The following is a 22,291-nucleotide window of genomic DNA, read 5'->3' as shown; positions in this document are numbered from 1 at the left end:
ACACATGGACGTAAAATATCATTTTGTACGGTCTGCACAAGTTGATGGTAAAATTACAAGCAAGTAGTGACCCACTGAGCACACGGTGGCTCACATGCTGACCAAGCCACTAACAAAACCAAGATGTGAAAAGTTTAACTGTTATTTATCGGGAAGCTGTAGATAACCATACGGTGATAGGCGTAACTTCAAATCTCGTTCATTTTGACAATACTGTAAAACGAAGAGTACATTTCGTGCCTCGCTGCTAGACTACTTCCGAAGTAGGGCGCCTACTGGTGGTCTGACGCAAGTAAGAGAGCGTGTGCAGGGCTGTTTGAAATCATAGCAGTGTAGTGTGACGAACCAGAATATCTCAGGTTTTAGTATGGGTTTTATTGTTACATGCCAGACAAGTGAGCAGTAGGTGCAGTAGATTCTCAGGAAACAAACAAGATCCAGCATTCATAATAGGCATGCCGTGCAATCGGGCAATTACTTCAAAGGGCTGTGTTAAAAAAATAGCAGCGTCTGCTGTCGACTGTACAAACTCGAAACTATTTCGTATTTACCCAAAAAGTTAGGATCTAGCAATCCTAATATCTAGTTGCATGACCACAGTTGTTTATTACTGCCTCACATCTGTGTGGCATAGAGTCAACCAACTTGTGGCACCTTTCCGTCGTTGTTTCACTCCGTGACTCCTTAACAACAATCCACAATTCATTGACATTTCTTGGTTTTGCTTGACAAACAGTATTTCGTGAAGTTGTCGATCGGATTGGGATCTGGGGATTGGGCTGGCCACCCCATGACATGAATTTTTTTGGTTTGGAACCAAGACTTTGCCCGTCTACTGGTGTGGTTGGGACCATTGTCTTGTGGAAACACCCATTTCAAGGGCATGTCCTCGTCAGCATATGGCAACATAACATCTTCAAGTATCTTGACATACACAAACTGATCCATGATCCCTGCTATGCGACAAATGGGCCCAACACCAGAGTAGGAGAAACATGCCCAGACCATGATACCTGCACCACCATGCCTCACTGTCTTCAATGTGTACTGAAGTTTGAATTCGGAGTTTGGGTGTCGTTTCACACGCGGTCTGTGGCCCCTGGACTCAAAAAGGGCAATTTTACTTTCATTAGTCCACAAAACGTTTCTCCATTTTTCTTTAGGCCAGTTGATGTGTTCTTTGCCGAATTGTAACCTCTTCTGCACATGCCTTTTTTTTTTCAACATTTGCCTGGGATTCTTGAAAATACATTTGCTTTACGCAGACGTCTTCTCACGGTCACACCACTTACAGGTAACTGCAGACTGAAGCTGATCATTGGCTGAGGCTTTGCCATTCTGGTTTTTCTCCGGTCCATTTTAATAGTTATCTTCCGTTTTCTTGCACGCGTCTCTGTTTTTCCTGGCTCAACGGCCAACAATTTTTTTACCTCTCTATGGGTTCATCCTTCTCCAATCAACTTTTAAACCAATGAACGCAGTCCTCCGGAGCAGTGTCTTTAACGACCCCCATCCATCCATTATCCTCAGTAGGGTCGCGGGGGTGCTGGACCCCATCCCAGCTATCTTGGGGCAGTGGGCAGGGGACACCCTAAGCTGGTTGCCGGCCAGTCGCGGGGCACACAGAGACAGACAACTCACTCGCTCATTCAGACCCAGGAACAATTTGGACCGGCCAATTAACCTGACATGCATGTTCTTGGAATGTGGGAGGAAACCGGAGTGCCCGGAGGAAACCTACGCAAGCACGGGGAGAACTGCAAACTCCACACAGGAAGGTTCAATCTCTCATGACCTCAGGACTGTGCCGCACACGCGCTAACCACTGCGCCGCCGTGCTGCCCTTCTTGAACGACCCGTTTTCCTCAAATTCGTGTTCAACCTGTGCCGGCTCCATCAGCCTTAAATAGGCGCCCACCCGATTCGCACCTGTTTTGTTTTTTCTTCCCCAAAATTTAAGAACTCAGAGATTAGTTGCCACACTGCTAATTTTTTTGAACACACCCCTTCGAACTATTTGCCCAATTGCACAGCCTTCGGAGCGTGCCTATTATGAATCAGAACACAATGCACGATGTAAATCCGCAAAGTAGCGAAACCGCGATAGGGCCTGAGGTCGATTATTTGTTTTAATTTAAGCTCAAAAGAAGTACTTGGTTCCACAGTGTTTTGCTATGGCTTTTTAGGAGTACATTTGGAAATGGGGTTTTGGGGTTTTTAAGGGTTATTGATCTATCTTCGTTATTCATTATCCATTATCCGTTATCGGTCAGTTCATAATACGCTACAAAGCCTAGGAGCCGGGACACTTACTCTCAGCCAAAAGGCCAAGCTAAGGTCCTAGTCCTAAAGCCATGCTGCGATCATTGCGAATGCACCGTTCCCGGAGGTACTGCAATACCGGGCCGATGCGTGGAGTGGACAGAGCAAGCTCATATTCCATCTCCGAAATGCAAAAATCAAAGATGGTGACTTCATAGAAAGTACACAAAAGGGCCAAGCTAAGGACCTAGCACATCAAAGTCACCAAAAGGCTAAGCTAAGGTCAGGTCAGATGAAACGACATCTCTAAATGACAGGACCGTCCCAACCTGTTCCAGGTGCGGAATGGCCATTGTAATGCGCTCTAAACACTAAAGGCTCTCATGAAAACCCAGGAGCGTTATCAGTCACTATGCAAGATAGTCACTTCTCATCAAATGATGTTATAGATGGGCCTGAACTGAAATTCTAATTACAAAAGCAGCGCACTAACAATTGCTATTGACATTAAAATCAGGGGAGAGCGCGAACGCAGTCCCCCACTACCAGAAATTATGCAGTCGAGATTCCCACATTTGGGGAATTCGCAGAGGTCAGCTCATCCGGAGTGCAATGGCTGAGCCTCACCCTGGGTGAACCACCTTCATGATCATGGTATCTCCCCTGCCAGGTAAGTATGAGTTGTACACGGCCAAGGCAACCAACTATTACTCGAGCGCGCCCCCTGCAGCTACGGTAGTGTTACACGGTTAACATACAACACTCGGAAAGGTCACTCCTGCACGAATGTGAACGCTAAGGGCAGCGCGGGGAAATCCAGCAAACGAACAGATAACGCGTTAAAGTTAGTATTTAGGTTTTGATTCTTAAGCAGTTTCCCATGATGCATAGCGTCACAAAGAGGAAAACATTCATCCCGCAAAATAAAACACACCACTAAAACATTAAGTCAACATGCAACTTAAAGAGAGCAAACAAATTCAAACGAACGCTTTTCATGGCACAAACAAGATTAATCCTTCAACCCCACAGTAAAAGCAAAACAACACTACTGGTCCACGATATAAAGGAACAACGCCACCTGCTGGACATCACTGCACATTACAGTATCTGTTGTTTAGTATTCTCTCTTTTCTAACCAGGCTAGGTTACAACCGATTTGACAGCACCTATTCATAACTCAATTGAAATGAAGAGAAGAAGCATATCTTGGTCCCAACCCGAACTTCCTTTCCACCTTCCATATGGTTTTAACAAACTTTATTGACACAAACACATCACACTCCAACAACGTGGCCCAATTTAGAGATTACAAACATTGCTTATTCAAACATCATTATCAAGAGACTAAATTAAAACAACAGTGATGAACAAGGACAAAACACGATGTATAATCTGTCCATTATCTGCACCGCCTGTCCTCGGTAGGGTCGCGGGGGTGCTGGAGGCCATCCCAGCTGACTTTGGGCAGTGGGCACCCTGAACTGGTTGCCAGCCGGTCGCAGGGCACACAGAGACAAGACAACTCACTCGCTCATTCACACCCAGGGACCATTTGGACGGGCCAACAACTTGACAAGAATGTTTTGGAAGGTGGGAGGAAACTGGAGTGCCCGCAGGACAGCCGTGCGGGCACGGGAAGAACATGCAAACTGGCTGGATTTTGAATCCATGACCTCACAACTGTGCCGCGGGCTCGCTAACCACTCAGCTGCCGTGCTGCGGGGGGCCAGCCTCAATCTGGTCTTTCGGGGAATGGGAACCACCAGCCTGTATTTGCCCGAGACACACCACGCGATGGACAACAACAACTCACTCGGTCCAGGGTTGTGTCTCCATTAGGCCCCTGATGGCGCACGCAACTGGAAGTTCGTGGTTGTTATCAATAAGTGCTTCGAACCATGACCGCTTTTATTCAACAGCGTTCGTCACTTTGAAAGTTATGTTTGAGCCAAGTCACACAATTGTATACAAATTTGAAATAATTTAGAGTGCGCATGGCAGTCATTTACATCGGGGGCTACGGATTTCAATGTCCATCACTTGGTTAACTCAGGAAGGCAGAAGTTCAATTCTAATGTGATTAGATAGAGTACATTACACTTTCATTTTGACATTTCATTGAAGTTGAGCTTCCAGCTACTCTGAACATATTCCCCCCATCACAAGTCCACAAAGGACCAATGAACGGTCATCAACGACAGACAGTATATGATTTCATCATTCCTATCTGCCTACTTCACGCTCAGGGAGGAATATTTCATCTCGTCATCGTAGTTGGCAGATCCATACAAGGTAGAAACACATTTCACAAGTCAAAAACTATAGAAATGATCCCTAAGAGTATAGTCTTAATCTTCAAATGTGCAACCACCCGCATTAATAGCCGACAGAACTACTTGTGCTCGGAGGGCAACATTGTCGGTAATTTGCTCCAAACACATCGATCGCTCCTATACACCCCAAAAAAATCAAGGGAAATCCAAGCACATATGGAATATGAAAGACTGACTGGAGTTAAAATCTAGGTTATTGTTGCTTTCATTAAGCCCCACAATGCCTTGCGAGGTTTGTGATTTTAATTCGTTTTGGAAAAAAGTCAAGTTCTCCAAAAACAATTTGTGCTAACGCAAATACATGCGAGATTCCATCGAGCAGTACCTCTTATTTATGGGTACTCTCTGATTCTTTTGGAATCTTTACGTGAAATAAGCACCACGACCTCGTACGTCTGTAAAGAGGTCCCGGGCAGCAACGGTCAAAAAAAGAAAGGTTCCGCACTTGCCCCTCACTCCCACTTTTCAGACGGACGAAAAACGTTTACGGTTCAAAGCTGCGTTCAATAATTCCCATAATAAAAATACTCGAATGAAATTAAATGGTTTTCAAACCAATTTGGAGACACAGTGGGCTTTTTTCAACAGGAGCTCGAATTTAAGAGTTTAACCTGCAGTTCGTTTATCGGTCGTTAGAGGGCGACCTTGTGACATGGCGAATACGACCGTTATATTCACCAATTATTAGTTTACTCAAATGTATTTTTCTCCAAGAAAATTGACCAATGGAAAACTATATAGACGTCCCCTTAGATATGAACCTAAGGAAAAGATATGAACCTAAGGAAAATGTAAGCTAAAGATATGTACAATCGTTTCACACATTTTAAACACATACGTAAGACGGAGTATTTTAGCTAGCCAAGCTAGCTTTTCCCTCCACTCGTTAAGTTCCCTCCTCGATATAGTTTATAATTGAGATAGATAATAACTCACCAGTGAAGTCCACACCAAAGGAAAAATGTTAACTCCTCGTTAATCCTAAAATTTTGACGTAGTTAGCACTCCGAAAGAAATTCGAAATGTTGTGCCTGAAATTGCCGCGGTAGTGTAACCTGTTTTCAATACGCATATCAAACGCTTATGACGGGGGCCGGTGAGAGGCATAATTATTCTTATCCCCAAAATAAAATGATATAATGAAACTGTGAATATTTTTAACTGCTGTTAAAAGTGTCGATAAAAATTGTTCAAACCTCATATTGTTAGAATATGATAATATGAAATTGTTAATGTGTTTAATTGCTGTTAAAAGATTAAAAAATGTTCAAACCTCATACTGTTAGAATATGATATAATTCAATTGTGAATGTGTTTAATTGTTGTTAAAAGCGTCAATAAAATCTGTTCAAACCCCAAAGCACTGTTGCCAGTGTATATCAGGTGTATGTGATACGTTTATATATATAAATATTTATATTTAATGTATAATTTATTATTTTATTTTTTGGGATGGTGCACTGAAAATTCAATATTTTATCAGACATTTTGTTGTTTTAATGCGGTGATTCCAATTTCAAGTTGCTTAGTTTAAACAAGTTTAAATCAGTTAAGCGTTCACAGCAGACTGAAAATATTTTTATAGTTTAGTAAGAACTATAGTTTTAAAAAAACATATTAATTTACTGTATTTGGTGCTGAACATGATATTAACTTTTGTAATATACAGAACTCGGCTATGTGGCTGTACAAGAGGCCTCCTGCTGCAAAATAACTTGCCCCAAACCATGATACTTCCTCCTCCACATTTCACTTTTTTTATTAAACATTTTGGGTTTAGTATTTCTCCAATGGCTGTGCGGTCCCTGTATGCCCGGTGGCAGAGTCTGGTCGGCATTGCCGGCAATAAGTCGGATTTATTTCCGGTGGGAGTTTGACTCTGCCAGGGCTGCCCTTTGTCACCGATGCTGTTCATTGACAGAATTTCTAGGCGCAGCCTTTGTGGGGAAGGGGTCCGGTTTGGGGGCCTCAGCATTGCATCTATGCTTTTTGCAGATGATGTGGTGCTGTTGGCTTCCTCAGGCCGTGTTCTTCAGCTCTCACTGGAGCGATTCGCAGTCGAGTGTAAAGCGGCCTCTAAGTCCGAGACTATGGTACTGAGCCGGAAAAGGGTGGCATGGGGATAATATCTTGCCCTGAGTGGAGGAGTTCAGGTATCTTAGGGTCTTGTTCACGGGTGAGGGTAAGATGGAACGAGAGATTGACAGACAGGTGGGTGCAGCGTCTGCCGTCATGCGGACGCTATACCGGTCCGTTGTGGTGAGGAGGAAGATGAACCGAAAGGCAAAGCTTTCAAATGACCGGTCGACCAATGTTCCTACCCTCACTTATGGTCATGAACTGTGGGTTATGACTGAAAGACCACAATCCCGGATACAAGTGGCTGAAATAAGTTTCCTCCGCAGGGTGTCTGGGCTCTCCTTTAGAGATAAAGTGAGGATCTTAGTCATCCGGGAGGGACTCTATGTAGAGCCACTGCCCCTCCCCATTAAGAGGAGCCAGTTGAGGCTGATAAGGATGCCTCCTGGACGCCTCCCTCCGTAGGTGTTGCGGGGATGTCCCACCGGTATGACGCCCCGAGGACGACCCAGGACACGCTGGAGAAACTATGTCTCGAGGCTGGCCTGGGAACGCCTTAAGATCCCGTCGGATGAACGGGAAGAAGTGGCTGGGAATAGTGAGGCCTGAGCTTCCCTGTAAAGGCTGCTTGCCCCGCGCCCCGAATAAGCGTAAAATAATGGATGGGTGGTCTCTCTCCGATGTGTCACTGAACAGAATGTTTCCAATCCGACCCAAAAAATAAAAAAAGATGTAATCCCTTGTGAACCCTGGACCAATTCTCCCCTGTCCTCACAACATGCTCCTCAGCAAAGCTCATTTTTGCATTCTATGATTTCTTTCCTTATAAGAGGTTCTGTCACTGCAGTGTGGGCCTTCAGTCTAAATGCTCTTAAATGGTGAGACACTGTCTGTTGTGACAGATCCTTACCGTCTCCATCACTAAACTCGTGAGCAATTCCAGCGTGGATACAGTTACATTGACAACCTCCGCATTGACCTGTCCTCTTCTGTGGATGACCAGCCTTCTTGGGCGACTTGAATAAGTTTGTAGTTTTGTGAACAGTCATCCATCCATTTTCTGCACCGCTTATCCTCAGTAGTGTCGCGGGGGTGCTGGAGCCAATCCCAGCTATCTTCGGGCAGTGAGCAAGGGACACCCTGAACTGGTTGCCAGACAGTCGCAGGGCACACAGGGACAGAAAATTACGCTCGCTCATTCACACCTAGGGACAATTTGGACCGGCCAATTTACCTGAAATGCATGTTTTTGTAAGGTGGGAGGAAACCAGAGTGCCCAGAGGAAACACACACAAGCACGGGGAGAACATGCAAACTCCACACAGTTATGTTCGATCCCATGCCCTCAAAACTTTCCCGCACACGCACTACGCTGCCGTGGTGCTGTGAACGTTCAATATTATTGAAATGGCAGATATGAAACGATCAACTTGTCGTGTTATGGCTGAGGGTCATTCCTTTCGTTATTATTTGATTTTGAAACAAGATGTGATCTAGTCAAGTCATGTTTATTTGTGACGCCCGTAATCAGAAAGAGTCTCAAAGAGGTGCACAGATTAAAGACTATTGCAAACTACCGACTATTATGACACCATCCCCTTATATTGTCAACATAAAATATAGGTTATTCATATGCTATAGAATAGAAGTGTGTTTTAAGCTTAGATTTAAACATTTCCACTGAGGTGGCAGTATCATAGCCCATGAGGTTTAACCGAGGCGTGCCTTTTGGCTTTGATGCCAGGTCCTTAGCTTGGCCTTGAAGCTAGGTCCTTAGCTTGGCCTTGCTTTGATGCTAGGTCCTTAGCTTGGCCTTTGATTTTTGCATTCCGGAGATGGAATAAGAGCTTGCTCTGTCCACTCCACGCATCGGCCCGGTATTGCAGTACCTCCGGGAACGGTGCATTCGCAATGATCGCAGCAAGGCTTAAGGGCTAGGACCTTAGCTTGGCCTTTTGGCTGAGAGTAAGTGTCCCGGCTCCTAGGCTTTGTAGCGTATTATGAACTGACCGATAACGGATAATGGATAATGAATAACGAAGATAGATCAATAACCCTTAAAAACCCCAAAACCCCTGCAGATCGAATCTCAGGGGTAAGAGCCTTCCACAGCACCAGGGCCCGAATGGAGAGCGCTCTCGAACCTGCGGATCGTTTCTTTGCTCTTGGGATCACTAGTAGACCAGCATTTTCAGAGCGAAGGCTCCGGCCCGAAACATAGGGTGAAATTAAATCTGAAAGATATGAGGGGGCAAGTCCATGCATGATTTTGTATAATACCAACAGAACCTTAAAATCACATCTTAAGCTAACATGGAGCCAATGCAGGTTAGCCAAAATCGGGGTAATGTGATCCAACTTTCTTGTCTTAGTTAAAAGCCTCGCTGCAGCATTTTGTACCAGCTGAGGGCTCTTGATTTTGGAATTCGGGAGACCGGACATTAGTGCATTACAGTAAACGACCCTGAAGAAGACTGCACTGGGCGTCACACCATGGAGTCAGTAAAGAAGAGGAGTCGAGGGGACCGGACATAAAAACGATTAAAGATCATTGATACTAACAAAGATGTTATATAATGAAATTGTGAATATGTTTGATTTTCGAGAAGGTTTGTTCAAACCTCACTTTGTGTTTGTTGTTAAAAACGTAATATTGGAATATAATATTGTGAATGTGCTTAATTGCTGTTGAGATTGTCATGATTGTTTTCTGTTTTTAGTGTCAATAAATTTGTTCAAACCAAAAAAAAATACAATACTGTAATTCATAAAGAAGAAATATATAACGGTTTATTTTCACATGAAACCTCAAACGGTGTCAGATATTTATAAAAACGCAGGATATATGTTTCAATAATATTCAGTAGTGGGTTGACATAATTCACCCGCGGAACACTATTGATTATCGAGTTCCGGAGGGACCGGTTAAGAAGTTGCGCTGTCCCTTCTTCCGGTTTAGAGAGATCTCAACGTGTTATTGTTGTTGTGCCCTGTTTTGATGAGCTATGTCAATAAAGCTCCCGTTTGCTCCGACATTATTATCATTCCCACACAATTCTCATTTAATCTGTATGAATATAAATACGTGATTCCATCTTCAATCGAAACAAGATGAGTTATTCATGCATTTTCTATTAATCATTTTAAGCTCAGGGGATCTGAGAAACCCGGATATCGGATAATCAGGATACTCGGATAATCTGGATGATTTTTGAGGTCCATCTGAATCCGGTTTGATCGTGGCGCCAGTAGCTCCGGAGGTAAAGCGCTCGTCTTGGGATCAAGAGGTTGCAGGTTTGATTCCCGACTCGTGGGCAAGACACTGAATCCCTAATGCCCCCAATAAGTAGATAGTTGCCTTGCATGGCTGACGTTGCAACCATGTGTGAATGGGTAAGTGTGAAGCGCTTTGGGAAGTCTTGACATGAAAAGTAGATAAATGCTGACCATTTACATTTAACAAAGTTTTACTGTTTGTAACAGAGTTGAAATTGAATAGTTTTGTTTTTTTGAATTCTCACAAAATATGCAATACAGTTAAAACTCTGATAGCGCATTCATTTTAAGCCATGGGCGTGTGCGACTGTCTTTTTCGTTTGGCCCTTTATGGGCTTCTGCGCTGGCCATACCTTCAGCTATATCACCTCGCGCTGAAGATGTATGCAGTCGTGCAGACGCCCTGACTTCTTTGTATTGTTTATTGAATGCAGGCAATAAACGAGTGACTGTGAACCCTTGTGTCGCGCATGATTGAGTGTCGTTACATAGCTACCCCGAAAACGCCGTTTGCCGTCCTGCACAAAAAGTGAAAGAAAGGCGACATCTTCTCCAATAATTTTATTCATATTTTTTCATATAAACAGTTAATCGTCAAATAATTTACACACAGCAAGATTCTCATATCATTGCAACGTCTTCTGTACAAGTCACTACTTGGCTCTTCTCTTGAAAACATAAAAAAAATAAAATAAAATCGGCGAGAGTTTTCGTGAAAGTCATGGCACTTTTTGTTTCCCCGTTCCTGTACAAAATGCATCGCGTGTCTCTAGGCGCGATACGTAAAAAGATAATGGCACGTTTTGGGTCCAGTGTGAGGGATGAAGCCATATAAACACATGTCGACGGGAACGTTTACGCCACCAAATGAAACAACGAAGAGGTAACCGGCCTGGAAAACCGAAAGTAAAGACCACTGAAACGATTACCAGTGGAAAATAAAGAGAATAGATTGTGTTATTATTGTTTTTTGTGTGAGTGAGATGCATCTTCATAGGCTATTAAATGACTTGTTCCGCCCACCAGGATTGTGCAGTGGTCTCATCCAATCGTCCCGTGGCTCAGCTCCATACAATAAACTGGGAATTTCTGGTAACGTGTAGAATTGAAGGACACCACTGAAGCGATTGAACGACCATTGACTGCATTTGTAAAAAAATTGCTTGTTCCTCCCTCTCCCAAGAATGTACAGTGGTTTTGTCCAATTGTCGTGGCATACGGCCTAATGTGTGTTGCATCTTGATAGCTTATTCTGTTACTTGTTCCCCCCCCCCCAAAATGTGCAGCGTTTTGTGAAAAAAAAAAAACGGATTAAATAATGATTATTTTGTAAAAAGTATTTTTTTTTGTGTGTGTGGATAGAATATTCAATTTTTCGTTCCTCCTCCCCCCAAAATGTGCAGTGGTCTTGTTTGGTTGTCACAGATTAGGCCCAATTATAAAAACAAAAACTAATGTATTTCGGGTCACAAAAAAAAAACACCGAAAATAAAGCATATATTATTATTTGAAGAAAATGTATGTGTGATGCGTCTTGACAGATGATTTAATTAATCTGATCCTCTCCTCCAAAAATGTGCAGTGGTCTCATCCAGTTGCCACGGCCCGGTTTCTTGGGAAGGGGGCGGGGCCAAAAGTGTGTCATCAGCCAACAAAAACATTCCTTTTTGATTTCAAGAAACGAAAAAAAAAGACATTTATATACATCCCGACAACAAATTCATCATGTACAAGAAAAGTTTACAGTAAAAACTGTCATCGTTTTTGCCTTCACAATATTATCTTAAAAATACGTTTTAAAAAGTAATACTTTTTTAAAATTACTTTGAAATCAATTAAAATACTTTTGTTCTGAAGGGGTTTGGAAATTTGGACATTTTCAGCAGGAATTATTGGACTGGGGCGGGAAAATTACAGAAAAACATGTGCTTTACTTTCAAAGTGATAGTTTTAACTCCAAAAATTATAGCTGTCTAAACTTGAATTAAAGCAGGTTTAAAGCTTTAAAACATCAACATACCTTTTATGGCGCTAAATTATATTTGATAGCATATAAACTGCATAAAGATATTTTCAACTTGTATAAAAATGTTCCAAAAACACCACAAATTTCAGAAAGTCCTTTCAGAATAAAACAAAACAAAAAAAACCTTTCGTAAATTTCATACAACCGAATCCCAAAGGTGTGATCGGAATCGTTTCGCGTTCAGATAAACTTTCCATAAATGGTATCACACGTATCGCGATACAATACATTAGATTGGATACACAAAAATAGTGTGTACATTTTTGAGACATTTCAATATTATACGCAAACATATTTCTGTCATTAAAAGAAAAAACATTCTGACAAATATCCCATTAATCACTGAAACACGTCCTTCCAAAAGACATAAGCAAGCCCTTCTTTACTTTCTTTTATTTTGAAGGTCAGATTAAATCGGATGAGAGTTCCCCTAAATGAAGTGCTTTGACTTTATGGGGCAGGAGGCGCTAGGACCAGTGGCTATTTACAGTTACTGAGCTTGTTTTTTGGAAATATTTGGCTGGATTGGCTAACGAGAGGGGAAACTGTGGTTAAAAAACATGGAATATCCCTGATGGACGAGACTCGGAGACAATCGTATGCAGGGCTCATGTGTTTTTGCTCACGATTTGAATCAATAGTTTTCTGTTTTTAATGAATTAAGTGTTTTATATCATATATAGTACACACTGGGCCTTTAAGAAGAAGCTATCTGCTGGTGTGCGTCATTCATTTTTCCATGCACGTAGCAAGCAGAGCACTGTTCTTTTTTTCACGATTTTACAAATCATCACTCATGAAATCTTGAAATAAAAAGGTATGAAGGTTTAGAATAGGTGTGTCGGACTTATCTGAGCTCAGGGGCCACATGGTAAAAAAAAAAAGCCGGGGACGGAGAGGGACAAAAAGACACAGCAAGAGACAGCGAGAGAAAGAAAGAAAGATATAAAGAGAACAAGAGAGAAATAGAGCCAAAGGGATAAAAAGAGTCAGGGGAAAAGGGAGAAAATGAACAAAGAGAGAGAAAGAGGGCAAAAGAGTGAAATAGAGTGAGAAAGAAAGAGAGAAAGAGAAATTAAATGAGAAAAAAAGAAAAGTGTAAAGGAGACAAAGCAAAAGAAAGAGTAAGAGAAAAAATATAGCAGGAGAAAGTGAGGGGTATAGAGTAGAGCGAAAGAAAAAGAGACAAAGAGAAGACAAGGAGAGAGACATAGAAAGAGGGAGAGAGAAAATGAGAGAAGAAAAAGAGAGACAGATAGAAAAAGAAAAAGGAGAAATATAGAGAGAAGCCGAAAAAGAAATACAGCTGCAGTGTCTATGTGTGTGGCGCCTGGCTTTGGCGACATGTGGACATACCGTACTTAAAACTGCATCTCATTATTTTCTGCTGCAGTTTTCTCAGCGTTGTCTATTGGGCCGGATTCATCGGCGGGCCCGATTCGGCTCGCATTCCCGCATGTTTGACACCCCGTATTTAGAAGAAAATATTTGAGGTTTTATCTTCGGAGGAAGGCACTACAGAGGAGGCGAGGGGGCGGGGTTTGTGGTAGGGGCGGAGTGTGAGTGGCAATGCCAGCCACTAGGAGGCGGGCCCGATCTTCAAAAGAAAAAATAGGAAAGAGTGTTACCACGGCAACGATGACCATAAACAACAAACGGGACTCGGGCATCGCTCCACCCTCACACAAAAATGCTAAATGCTCCGATGCTAATTGCTTGTAAAATAGATATCTACAAATTCTCTATGTTGGCTGACTTGCTAAGGAAGCCTTTTTGGGAAGCAATAGGATATGATTGCGATGTGCTTCCCAACCACGTCGACCTCTCAAAACGTCACTCGTTTCATTATAAAGCATGGGTCGGGAACCTTTTTGACCGAAAGAGCCATAAAAATAAAGCTATTTAAAACTAGTTTTTGAGCGAGCCACACCATATATAGATTAAGACATAACAAACCCGCCAAAGCTGATCTCCAGACAGAAGCTAATTCTTCAGCGCATTTTATTTCTCTGTGTGATGTTTAATGGAATCTAGGAAATAATAATAATAATAATAATAATGCCAGAGCCTGTGTCCCAAATATATCACTTCAAATGTGTCTCCCTCCACCAGTTATTTCAAAGTGTTGAGATTCTTTTCGACCGAAATTTTGGTTCCTGAAAGGTTTCAAAACAAGGTGCAAAGCTATTTTGTATAAATGTCACAAAATACTGCAAACGAGAAGGACATCGTTGTATTTACCTCCGGCGCAGACTACACTGAGCGAGAGCTTAAAGATCCGCCCACCTCTACCGCTCAAATTGCTCTGAGTGGTTTGCTTGCCTTTTCGGGTATTTACCGTTTGTTCTGTGAGTTTTCATCAAAAGGTTTCTCATGAATGAACATACAAACTTTAATGAACTTCGATTTAAAGGATTTCTTAGCGTCCTACTGGCAAAATTTTACCCCAAGCCATTTGTACTAGTAGAGGACCATGGTTTCTCGATTCTGCTTTATAATATAGTTCTACCATAGTACAAAAGTCAGGAAGTTTTCTCATACTAAGTACAATTTTGTTTTTAATATTCTGATTTGCTCATAGAGAATTTTAGCCTGTGCAAGATCAGTGTACCACTGTAATACTGATACGGTATATAAATTACAGGTTTACCTACAGTTTACAGTCAAGATGTCACAACAACAGACGCCATTTTGGCTCTGTGTTGCTAAGGAATCCTTTATATGGACGCTCATTAAATAATGTATGTTCACTGTTGAGACCCTTTATGGTTAAAACCTACAATAAAAACTGTAAACTCCAAAAAACGGCAGCTAAACACACAGAGCATGTGGGTGAGCTATGCACACAGCGCACTTCTCTCTGCCCAGCGCCGTCTGCACCGAAGGGAAGTACATCAGTTTCCTCGATTGCAGTATTTTGAGACATTTTTACAAAATAACTCTGTTTGCACCTTGTTTTGAAACCATTATTTAGGATAAAAATGGACGTCAAAACGATATAAGTTTAAATTGGTATAGTTGTTGATATGGGACGCAGGCTCTGGCCTTATTCTTATTTGATAGTTTATCAAATCATCTAATGTCTCACAGCAAAATTTAACACATTTTAAAGTTATATTTTGCCCGGAGAGGAAGTTTGGAGGTTTTTCTGAAATTTGTCCCAAAACATATGGTATGGTTCTATTTCTCTCTCTAAAACAAAACGATTTTTTTTACTGTTATAGTTCTTGCGGTCAAACAGGTTCCCGATCTTTGATTATCTCTTTTGAGCAGAAATAATACATCACCACTAGGTGGCAGTAGTTACAGGTAACATAACCTGGCCTAAGATTTATTGTCTTGAGTGGAGAGGAATTTATCAATCAAATGAGCATAATCCTATTTTTTTAGGTGTAAGATTGCAAGTGACTTTTGAAAACTTGATTAATGTCGATCAATCTAGGTTTAGTGAGTTATTTTGTCAAATTATCAGAGGAGTTCATTGCGAGCTTGGTTAAAATGCTATAGTCGATGGCAGTCAATGGCACTTTTAGTGTAGGACTGCAGTTAACGTTTTTGTTGGCTGGATTAATGTTGGTTAATCGAGGTTACTTTGAATTAACTCATACACTAAGAGCGCGGTTAAAATGTTAATGTCCATGACAGTTAATGGCATTTTCATTGTAGGACTGCAGCTTACTTTTTCTGTTGACTTGATTAATGTTGTTTAGCTTGATTAATTTGTCGATAAATCGCAGACTTTTAATTAACTCATACACTAACAACTTGGTTAAAATGTTATTGTCCATTTCCGTTTATTGCACTTTGAGTGTAAGACTGCAGTAAACGTTTTTGTTGGCTGGATTAATGTTGGTTAATCAGGCAGGGTTAACTTAATAAATTTGTCGATTCGTCGCAGACTTTGAATTAACTCATACACTTAAGAGCTTGGTTAAAATGTTATTGTCTATGGCAGTCAATTGCATTTTTATTGTATGACTGCAGCTTACTTTTTCTGTTGACTTGATTAATATTGGTTAGCTTGATTAATTTGTCCATAAATCACAGACTTTGAATTGACTCATACACTACGAACTTGGTTAAAATGTTATTGTCTATTTCCGTTTGTTGCACTTTTAGTGTAGGACTGCAACTAACTTTTTGGGTGTTTTTATTGACTATGATTAATTTGGGTTCGGTCAATTAATTTTTCGATTTATCAGAGAAGTTGAATTAACTCATTCAATGAGGAATTAGTTAACATATTAGACGTCCAAGGTCATCTACAGCCATGTGATTTGTTTAAAAAAGTTACGTCAGAATAACAGTGTTGAAAGTCGATCATAGTTGATTAATCTGGGTTAATTCATTCGTTGATTCATCCGAGAAGTTGAATTAACTCATTCACCGCGGGTTTTTAAAATGTTAGGCTTCTACAGCTGTCAATGGCACTGTGTTAAAAATAATTCAAATTGAGTGTTGAAAGTCTATTAATTGATTGATTGATTGGGTTTTTAAATAACTAATTTACTGCAAGCTCAGTTAACATTTAAATGTATTCAGTTTATTTTTTTTAAACCCCAAGATATTTGCAGACAAATAGTGTCAGTGTAGGACTGCAACTTTTTGGGGTTTACTTGATTAATTTCGAATAATCGGTTTGCAGGGCTGCAACTAATGATATCTTTCATCATCGCTGAATCGGTTTATTATTTTTTTTAGATTATTCAATTAATCGAATTTCTAATTTCCCTCCTATTTATTCAAATATTGAAGTTCAGATAGAATATTTCGTTTTGTGCATCCATGATATGAAACAATAAATCAATTAACTTGATAATAAAAAAAATGCATGTAAATATATGCTATACACCTGCAAATATGTAAGATACTCTTTTCCTACCACCTATTCCACAGATCATATTAACTTTGGACTTATACTAAACAAGAAAAAGCAATACATTTCATTTTGTGTAGATTTTTTCTTATCCACCCAAAAATGTAAACAAAACCTCTTTTCACATTTTTTTCAACAAATTTGTTTTAGGGAGTTAAATTTCGGAATATTATAAACCATGCTATGAAAATCATATATGCTCAATAATGTGCCCCTTGGGTAGAGTAAAACATGTTAATATTATTATTTTCTTTTTACTTGATTTATTTTATACTTATTTTCTGGTTGTTTTTCTGTGTATTCCTGTCAGTTCCCTTGAAAATTTGTCAAACACTACATGTTGAAACTTTCATGTCAATTTTGTTTGTAAATGATGCAATGTTCAAAATGTAGTATATAAAAAATTTAACATAGCTTTTTTTATAAATACTGTCTTGGCGCCCTCTATCGGACCTAAAGCGGTACCAAAATTTCCAGCGTCACAACGAAAAGGTGTGCACTAGACTTTGCATTGATTTAACGTTCTTGGTGGCTCACAAATCACGTGATACAACGAATCAATGATCTTATTAGTTGCCAACGCTTTTAATCCTCGACTTTGTCGATTCGTTGTGGCAGCACTATCCGTTTGGCCGATAAGCTAGGGTTTGAAACAATCACAGGAAGCTTGGTTGACATTCATGGCGTCTTCAGCCGTGAACGGCACTAAAAACGTCAAAAATAACTTAAATTGACAGCTTTGAAAGACAAAAAACGATTTCTAATTACATTCTGTCTGTAACAGGTACAAAATTGGTGAAAAAAATTGATTCAACTCAGATGATTAATCAAACTAATGAGAACCGTCTAAAAATCGGAGAATTTGGATCATTGACTGCCATCTATAGGTCCAAGAAGGTATAGACACGATGCGTAGATCAGCAAAAATAATTGATGACTTGGATAATCAATTCGTTCTCAGTGACGTAGGTTGGGGAACATAGCTCAAAATTATTTTTTTTCCATAATTAACCGATTCTTCCCACACCAACCCGATGCTGCCCCACGTCTCAAAGCCGGAAAAGGCACTCAAGTGAAAATCAGAAAGCTGCCTAGCCTTATTGTAAACTGTCGATTGATTGAAAGTAGAGGTCAGATCGGGCCTAAGAAAATCCAGCCCGACAGGTATTTAAGCCTGATCCCGACCAATGAACTTAAATTGAGGGACCGGGCTTGACGCAAACCCAGTTTCCTATTTCATTTGTGAGGTCTCGGGATGAGGGCATTATGGCCACGAGCACATAGATGCGGGCTGCGTGAGAGCTGGACGGAATCCATCGCGTGGATCCTCCGCAAAGAAAAAGAAAGAAAGAACAATGATGGGTGGGTAATTTGAAAGAAAGAAAAAGTGAGCAAGAGTGAGGAACCCTGGCCCAGACTCGAATGCAATGATTGACATAATACGCTGACACAAATTCTGGGTTAAGCTTGGGCCTAAGATCTTACCTCTATTTGAAACGGAGAAATTACCTCATTCGAATAAAAGTTGAGCGAAAGTGCGGATGATTCGCTGCTACCGAATTGGAAAAAGGTGGACTTGCTATTTTTCTCCAGGTTTCGGAAAAAGGAGAAAAAAAATCCCTCGATATGGGTGTTTTTCGAAAGATGAAGCAAGAGTACACTTCTGGCTAGAACATTGCAGTGTTTGTTGCAAAGGCACTGACACAAAAAGGAAATTTGACGGATATGGCAGTCAATGGGAGTGAATAAGTTACTGACATTGGTGAACTGATATGTCAAAGGTCCAAAATGGAAACCCGATGTGTTAAAAAAAATGGAAACTTGACGTTATTATATCCAGATGAAAGTGATCTAAAATGGAAATTTGAGGTGTATGGCCGTCAATTGGAGTAAAGGCAGTACCTCACTCACTCCATTTGACAGATATACTCGTCGAATTCCCAAAATAGAAACCTGACATGTTCAAAAAAACTGAAATTTGTTATGTATAAACGTCAATAGCAGTGAGCGAGTGACTGACATTGATGTCCTTATACGTTAAAGTTCCACAATGGAAAGTTAACATGTTGAAAACAGAAACTTGGAAGTTTTAAGCCAGACAAAAGAGTTAAAATTTGACGTGCCATTGGCCGATATATTCCGCCTAAGTCCCAAAGCGGAAACATAACATTTAAATTCAAACCAGAGAGTAAAATGGAAATGTGAAGTGTATACCCATCAATAAAAGTGGAGTCAGTCACTCATTCACTCCCATTGACGGTTATATTCGCCAAGGTTCCAAAACGGAAACCGAACCCTATTTGGAATCTTATCCTTTAGAGCCAGCCCAAAGATAGTAAAATGGAAATTGACGTGTAAAGCCGTCACCGGGTGTAGAGGGAGGAACTTAATCACTCACGTGAACTGATTTACAGTATAAGTTCCATCCATTATCTGCACCGCTTATCCTCAGTAGGGCCGCGGGTGTGCTGGAGCCCACCCCAGCTATCTTCGGGGAGTGGGCAGGGGACACCCTGAACTGGTTGCCTGCCAGTCGCAGGACACCCCGAGACAGACAATTTGCTTGCTCATCCCACCTAGGGACAATTTGACCCGGCCAATTAACCTGACATGCATGTTTTTGGAATGTAGGAGGAAACCGGAGTGCCCGGAGGAAACCCACACAAGCACGGGGAGAACATGCAAACTCCACACAGGAAGGTTCCATCTCATGACTTCAGAACTGTGCGCACACGCGCTAACCACTGCGCCGCCGTGCTTCCTAACCTATTCAAAATATGTGGAAACTTGACCTTTGTACCCAGCCTGAACAGTCAAATGGAAATTTGACTTCTAGTTGTGAATAGGAGTGAGTTACTGCCATTGACAGCAACACAAGTCTAAATTTCGAAACAAAAAAATTGACGTGCATAGCCGTAAATGGGAGAGAGTGAGTTACTGGCATTGATGGCTAAAACGTTAAGAATCCAACGTGAAACTTGACATTTACAGCTAGCCCAGAGAGGGTAAAAACAGCCAAAACGTAGACAACCGTCATCAGTCGTGAGTGAGTTGCTAACATTGACGGTTTGACCCGATTAAGTTCCATTTTATCATACTTTGGTGGAACTTTACAAAATCTTCAACCAGTGACCTAAAAACATAAATGGGGAGATCGTGCAGAGTTTCTCTTTTTTTCTCTCGTTTTTTTTTTTATTACGTGCTCGAATGCACCACTGGGGGCAGCGCTCAACATATGACACTTTGAAGAAACGGTCAAAACAGGAACTCGATTTTAGCAACGTTACAATAACAAAAAAAAAAAAAAAACAGACGAACTCACATGCCCTCACTCAAGAGGCTAGTCCGCTTCGGACACCGGCTGGATGTTTTTGCTGGGGGGCTGGGCTTGCAGGCAAAGGGGGAGGAGCAAGGTAAACCCAAGAAAGCCACTCGGAACATTCGTCGGAACGAGGTGTGATAGGATCGGTCCTTTTTCTTTTTCAAAGCTTCTATGTGTGTGCTTTTGGCATAAAAAACAAATTACAAAAGGTCCGAGGAGGGATAGAGGAAAAAACGAGTGATTCTTTGCAATGAGTGCACTGACGGCAATTAGTGGGATATAAAAATAAAAATATTTCCAGGGGGAAAAAAATAAAATCTAGATATTAACAAAGCCTTTGATGAAAAATATTACAAATATGAACTATTTACACAACAACAAAAACTCGACTCATATATTATATATATAAAATATTGGTAACCCAATACCAACATTCCATATATACTATATATATATTATATCAATTCTTATATTTCTATAGCTAGTAAAATATGTCAAAGCAGCAGCTATTGGTCAGATTTAGGAACTCCTTTTGTCAGATTCTGAAACTCTTTTAAATATCCTTCAGCCGTTAACGTTGGGGACACGGATAGAAAAAAAAAGCGGACTGAAGCAAATAAATTAAAGAGGAAAAAAAAAAAGATTCACCCCCATGTGTTTTGGAATTCTGAAGAACCAAAGAAAAAATAAAATAGACCAGAGTTCCTCTCGGATTCCGTGTTTTGTTCTCTGATCGTTTCACCTCATCGTCTCAAAACCGAAATCCAGAGTCTGGAGATCTAAGGAGACGGAGATCCCCGTCATAGTTTTTTACCCCATCCAAAACGAGCACAAATGTGCTTGTGAGCTTCCTTTGCTAGCCAAGACGCGCTGTTAGCATACCTTGTTAACGAGATGTGCTGTTAGCATACCTTGTCAACATGGTGTGCTGTTAGTATACCTCGTTAACCAGATGTGCTGTTACTATCCCTTGCTAGCCGAGACGGACCACTTACATCCCTTGCTAGCCAAGACTGTTTGCATCCCGTGCTAGCCAAGTCGTACCTCGAGCATTCCTTACTAGCCAAGAAGTGCCGTTAACATCCAGTGCAAGCCAAGAGGTGCCGTTAACTTCCCTTGCTAGCCAAACTCAGCTTATAGCCGCCCTTGCTAGCCAAGATCTGCCGTTAGCGTTCCCTTGCTAGCTTCATGTTTGGTGGCCATGAGGAAGAAAGAGGTAAAGTCCTGAGATCTTTGAGTCCAGAAGGTCTTTTCGAAAAAGCAACACAACGGATGGAGGTGGAGGGGTTATTGGTGTGGGGGCCGCCGTTAGGAGGGGCTGGACCTGGGCAAGGATAGGATCCGTCCGTTCTTCTTGCCGCCGTTCATGTGCGTGTAGGGCACGTGCTCCTCGTAGTTCCCCCGAAGGGCCACGGATGGCCCTCCCTCCCTGGCTAAATTCTCCTCCCTCTGCGAGTAGGAGGACGGGTCCAGCGGGATGCTCTCCATGTTGTCCAGGTCTAGGTCAAAGTCCTCCGTTTCCGGGATCTTGTTCTCCTCACTGTAGAAGAAAGAGAGCTCCTGGAACGACGGGTGCAAGTCCTCCCGCAGCATTTCAATGATTTCGTGGAACATGGGACGCATTTTGGGGTTGTACTGCCAGCACATCTGCATCAAGTTATGCCTGCGGGGGTGAAAAAGGGAAAAAATGGATCGTTAGTAGGGCTGCAACGATTAGTCGATGTTCTCGACACAAATTGATGATAGGAATAGTCAACAATGAAATCAATTGTCAACTTGTCGACGGACACATTTGTCTAACAAAGTGATGCATTTCTACATGAGAGTCTCTGCAGAGAGTCGCTCATGCGCAACTGCGTCTCCGTCTTACATACAGCAAGTATGCATACCAAAACGTCTAAAGTTTGGAAACATTTTAGCCTAGATGCACCCAATAAAAAGAATACTTGCAAAATTTGCAACAGACCTTGTGTACCATGGTTGTAGATCAGTGACACAAATATTTTTAATATCACGCACGTTACACAGTTGAATGAAACTGAGTCTGACTCGCCTTGGTTAGATCTAAGCTATGTTCAGACAATGCGGTTTTGACAACATGCATTGTACATTTT

The 22,291-nt window shown here is 41.3% G+C and overlaps 1 protein-coding gene, 1 long non-coding RNA gene, 2 other non-coding genes and 2 pseudogenes across 4 annotated transcripts in view; 1 reads left to right on the top strand and 5 right to left on the bottom strand.

Annotated features, from left to right (window-relative positions):
- The window catches only part of LOC148354815 (uncharacterized), a 99,105-nt gene extending 93,450 nt beyond the window's left edge, over nucleotides 1–5,655 (bottom strand). The window contains exon 1 of the long non-coding RNA XR_015852238.1: nucleotides 5,535–5,655. This is a non-coding gene — a long non-coding RNA (uncharacterized LOC148354815). The remainder of the gene's footprint in view (nucleotides 1–5,534) is intronic.
- Nucleotides 2,368–2,543, bottom strand: LOC148354818 (U2 spliceosomal RNA; annotated as a pseudogene).
- Nucleotides 2,777–2,940, bottom strand: LOC148354817 (U1 spliceosomal RNA). Its single transcript, XR_015852337.1, has one exon. It is a non-coding gene; the product is annotated as a U1 spliceosomal RNA (small nuclear RNA).
- Nucleotides 4,401–4,615, bottom strand: LOC148354816 (small nucleolar RNA U3). The gene has a single exon (XR_015852356.1). It is a non-coding gene; the product is annotated as a small nucleolar RNA U3 (small nucleolar RNA).
- A 2,795-nt stretch (nucleotides 5,656–8,450) lies between the features above and the next one.
- LOC148354814 (U2 spliceosomal RNA) lies at nucleotides 8,451–8,588 on the top strand (annotated as a pseudogene).
- A 1,911-nt stretch (nucleotides 8,589–10,499) lies between these two features.
- The window catches only part of LOC148354811 (insulin receptor-like), a 118,055-nt gene continuing 106,263 nt past the window's right edge, over nucleotides 10,500–22,291 (bottom strand). Inside the window, exon 23 of the mRNA XM_088349360.1 lies at nucleotides 10,500–21,840. Coding sequence (XP_088205486.1) covers nucleotides 21,486–21,840 — 355 coding nt within the window. The 3' untranslated portion in view covers nucleotides 10,500–21,485. The remainder of the gene's footprint in view (nucleotides 21,841–22,291) is intronic.

The sequence above is a fragment of the Urocampus carinirostris genome, chromosome 12 (assembly GCF_059441175.1).
Source record: "Urocampus carinirostris isolate Australia breed hairy pipefish chromosome 12, RoL_Ucar_1.0, whole genome shotgun sequence".
In the NCBI taxonomy this organism is placed as follows: Eukaryota; Metazoa; Chordata; class Actinopteri; order Syngnathiformes; family Syngnathidae; genus Urocampus; species Urocampus carinirostris.
This window is presented reverse-complemented; position numbering and strand designations above follow the sequence as displayed.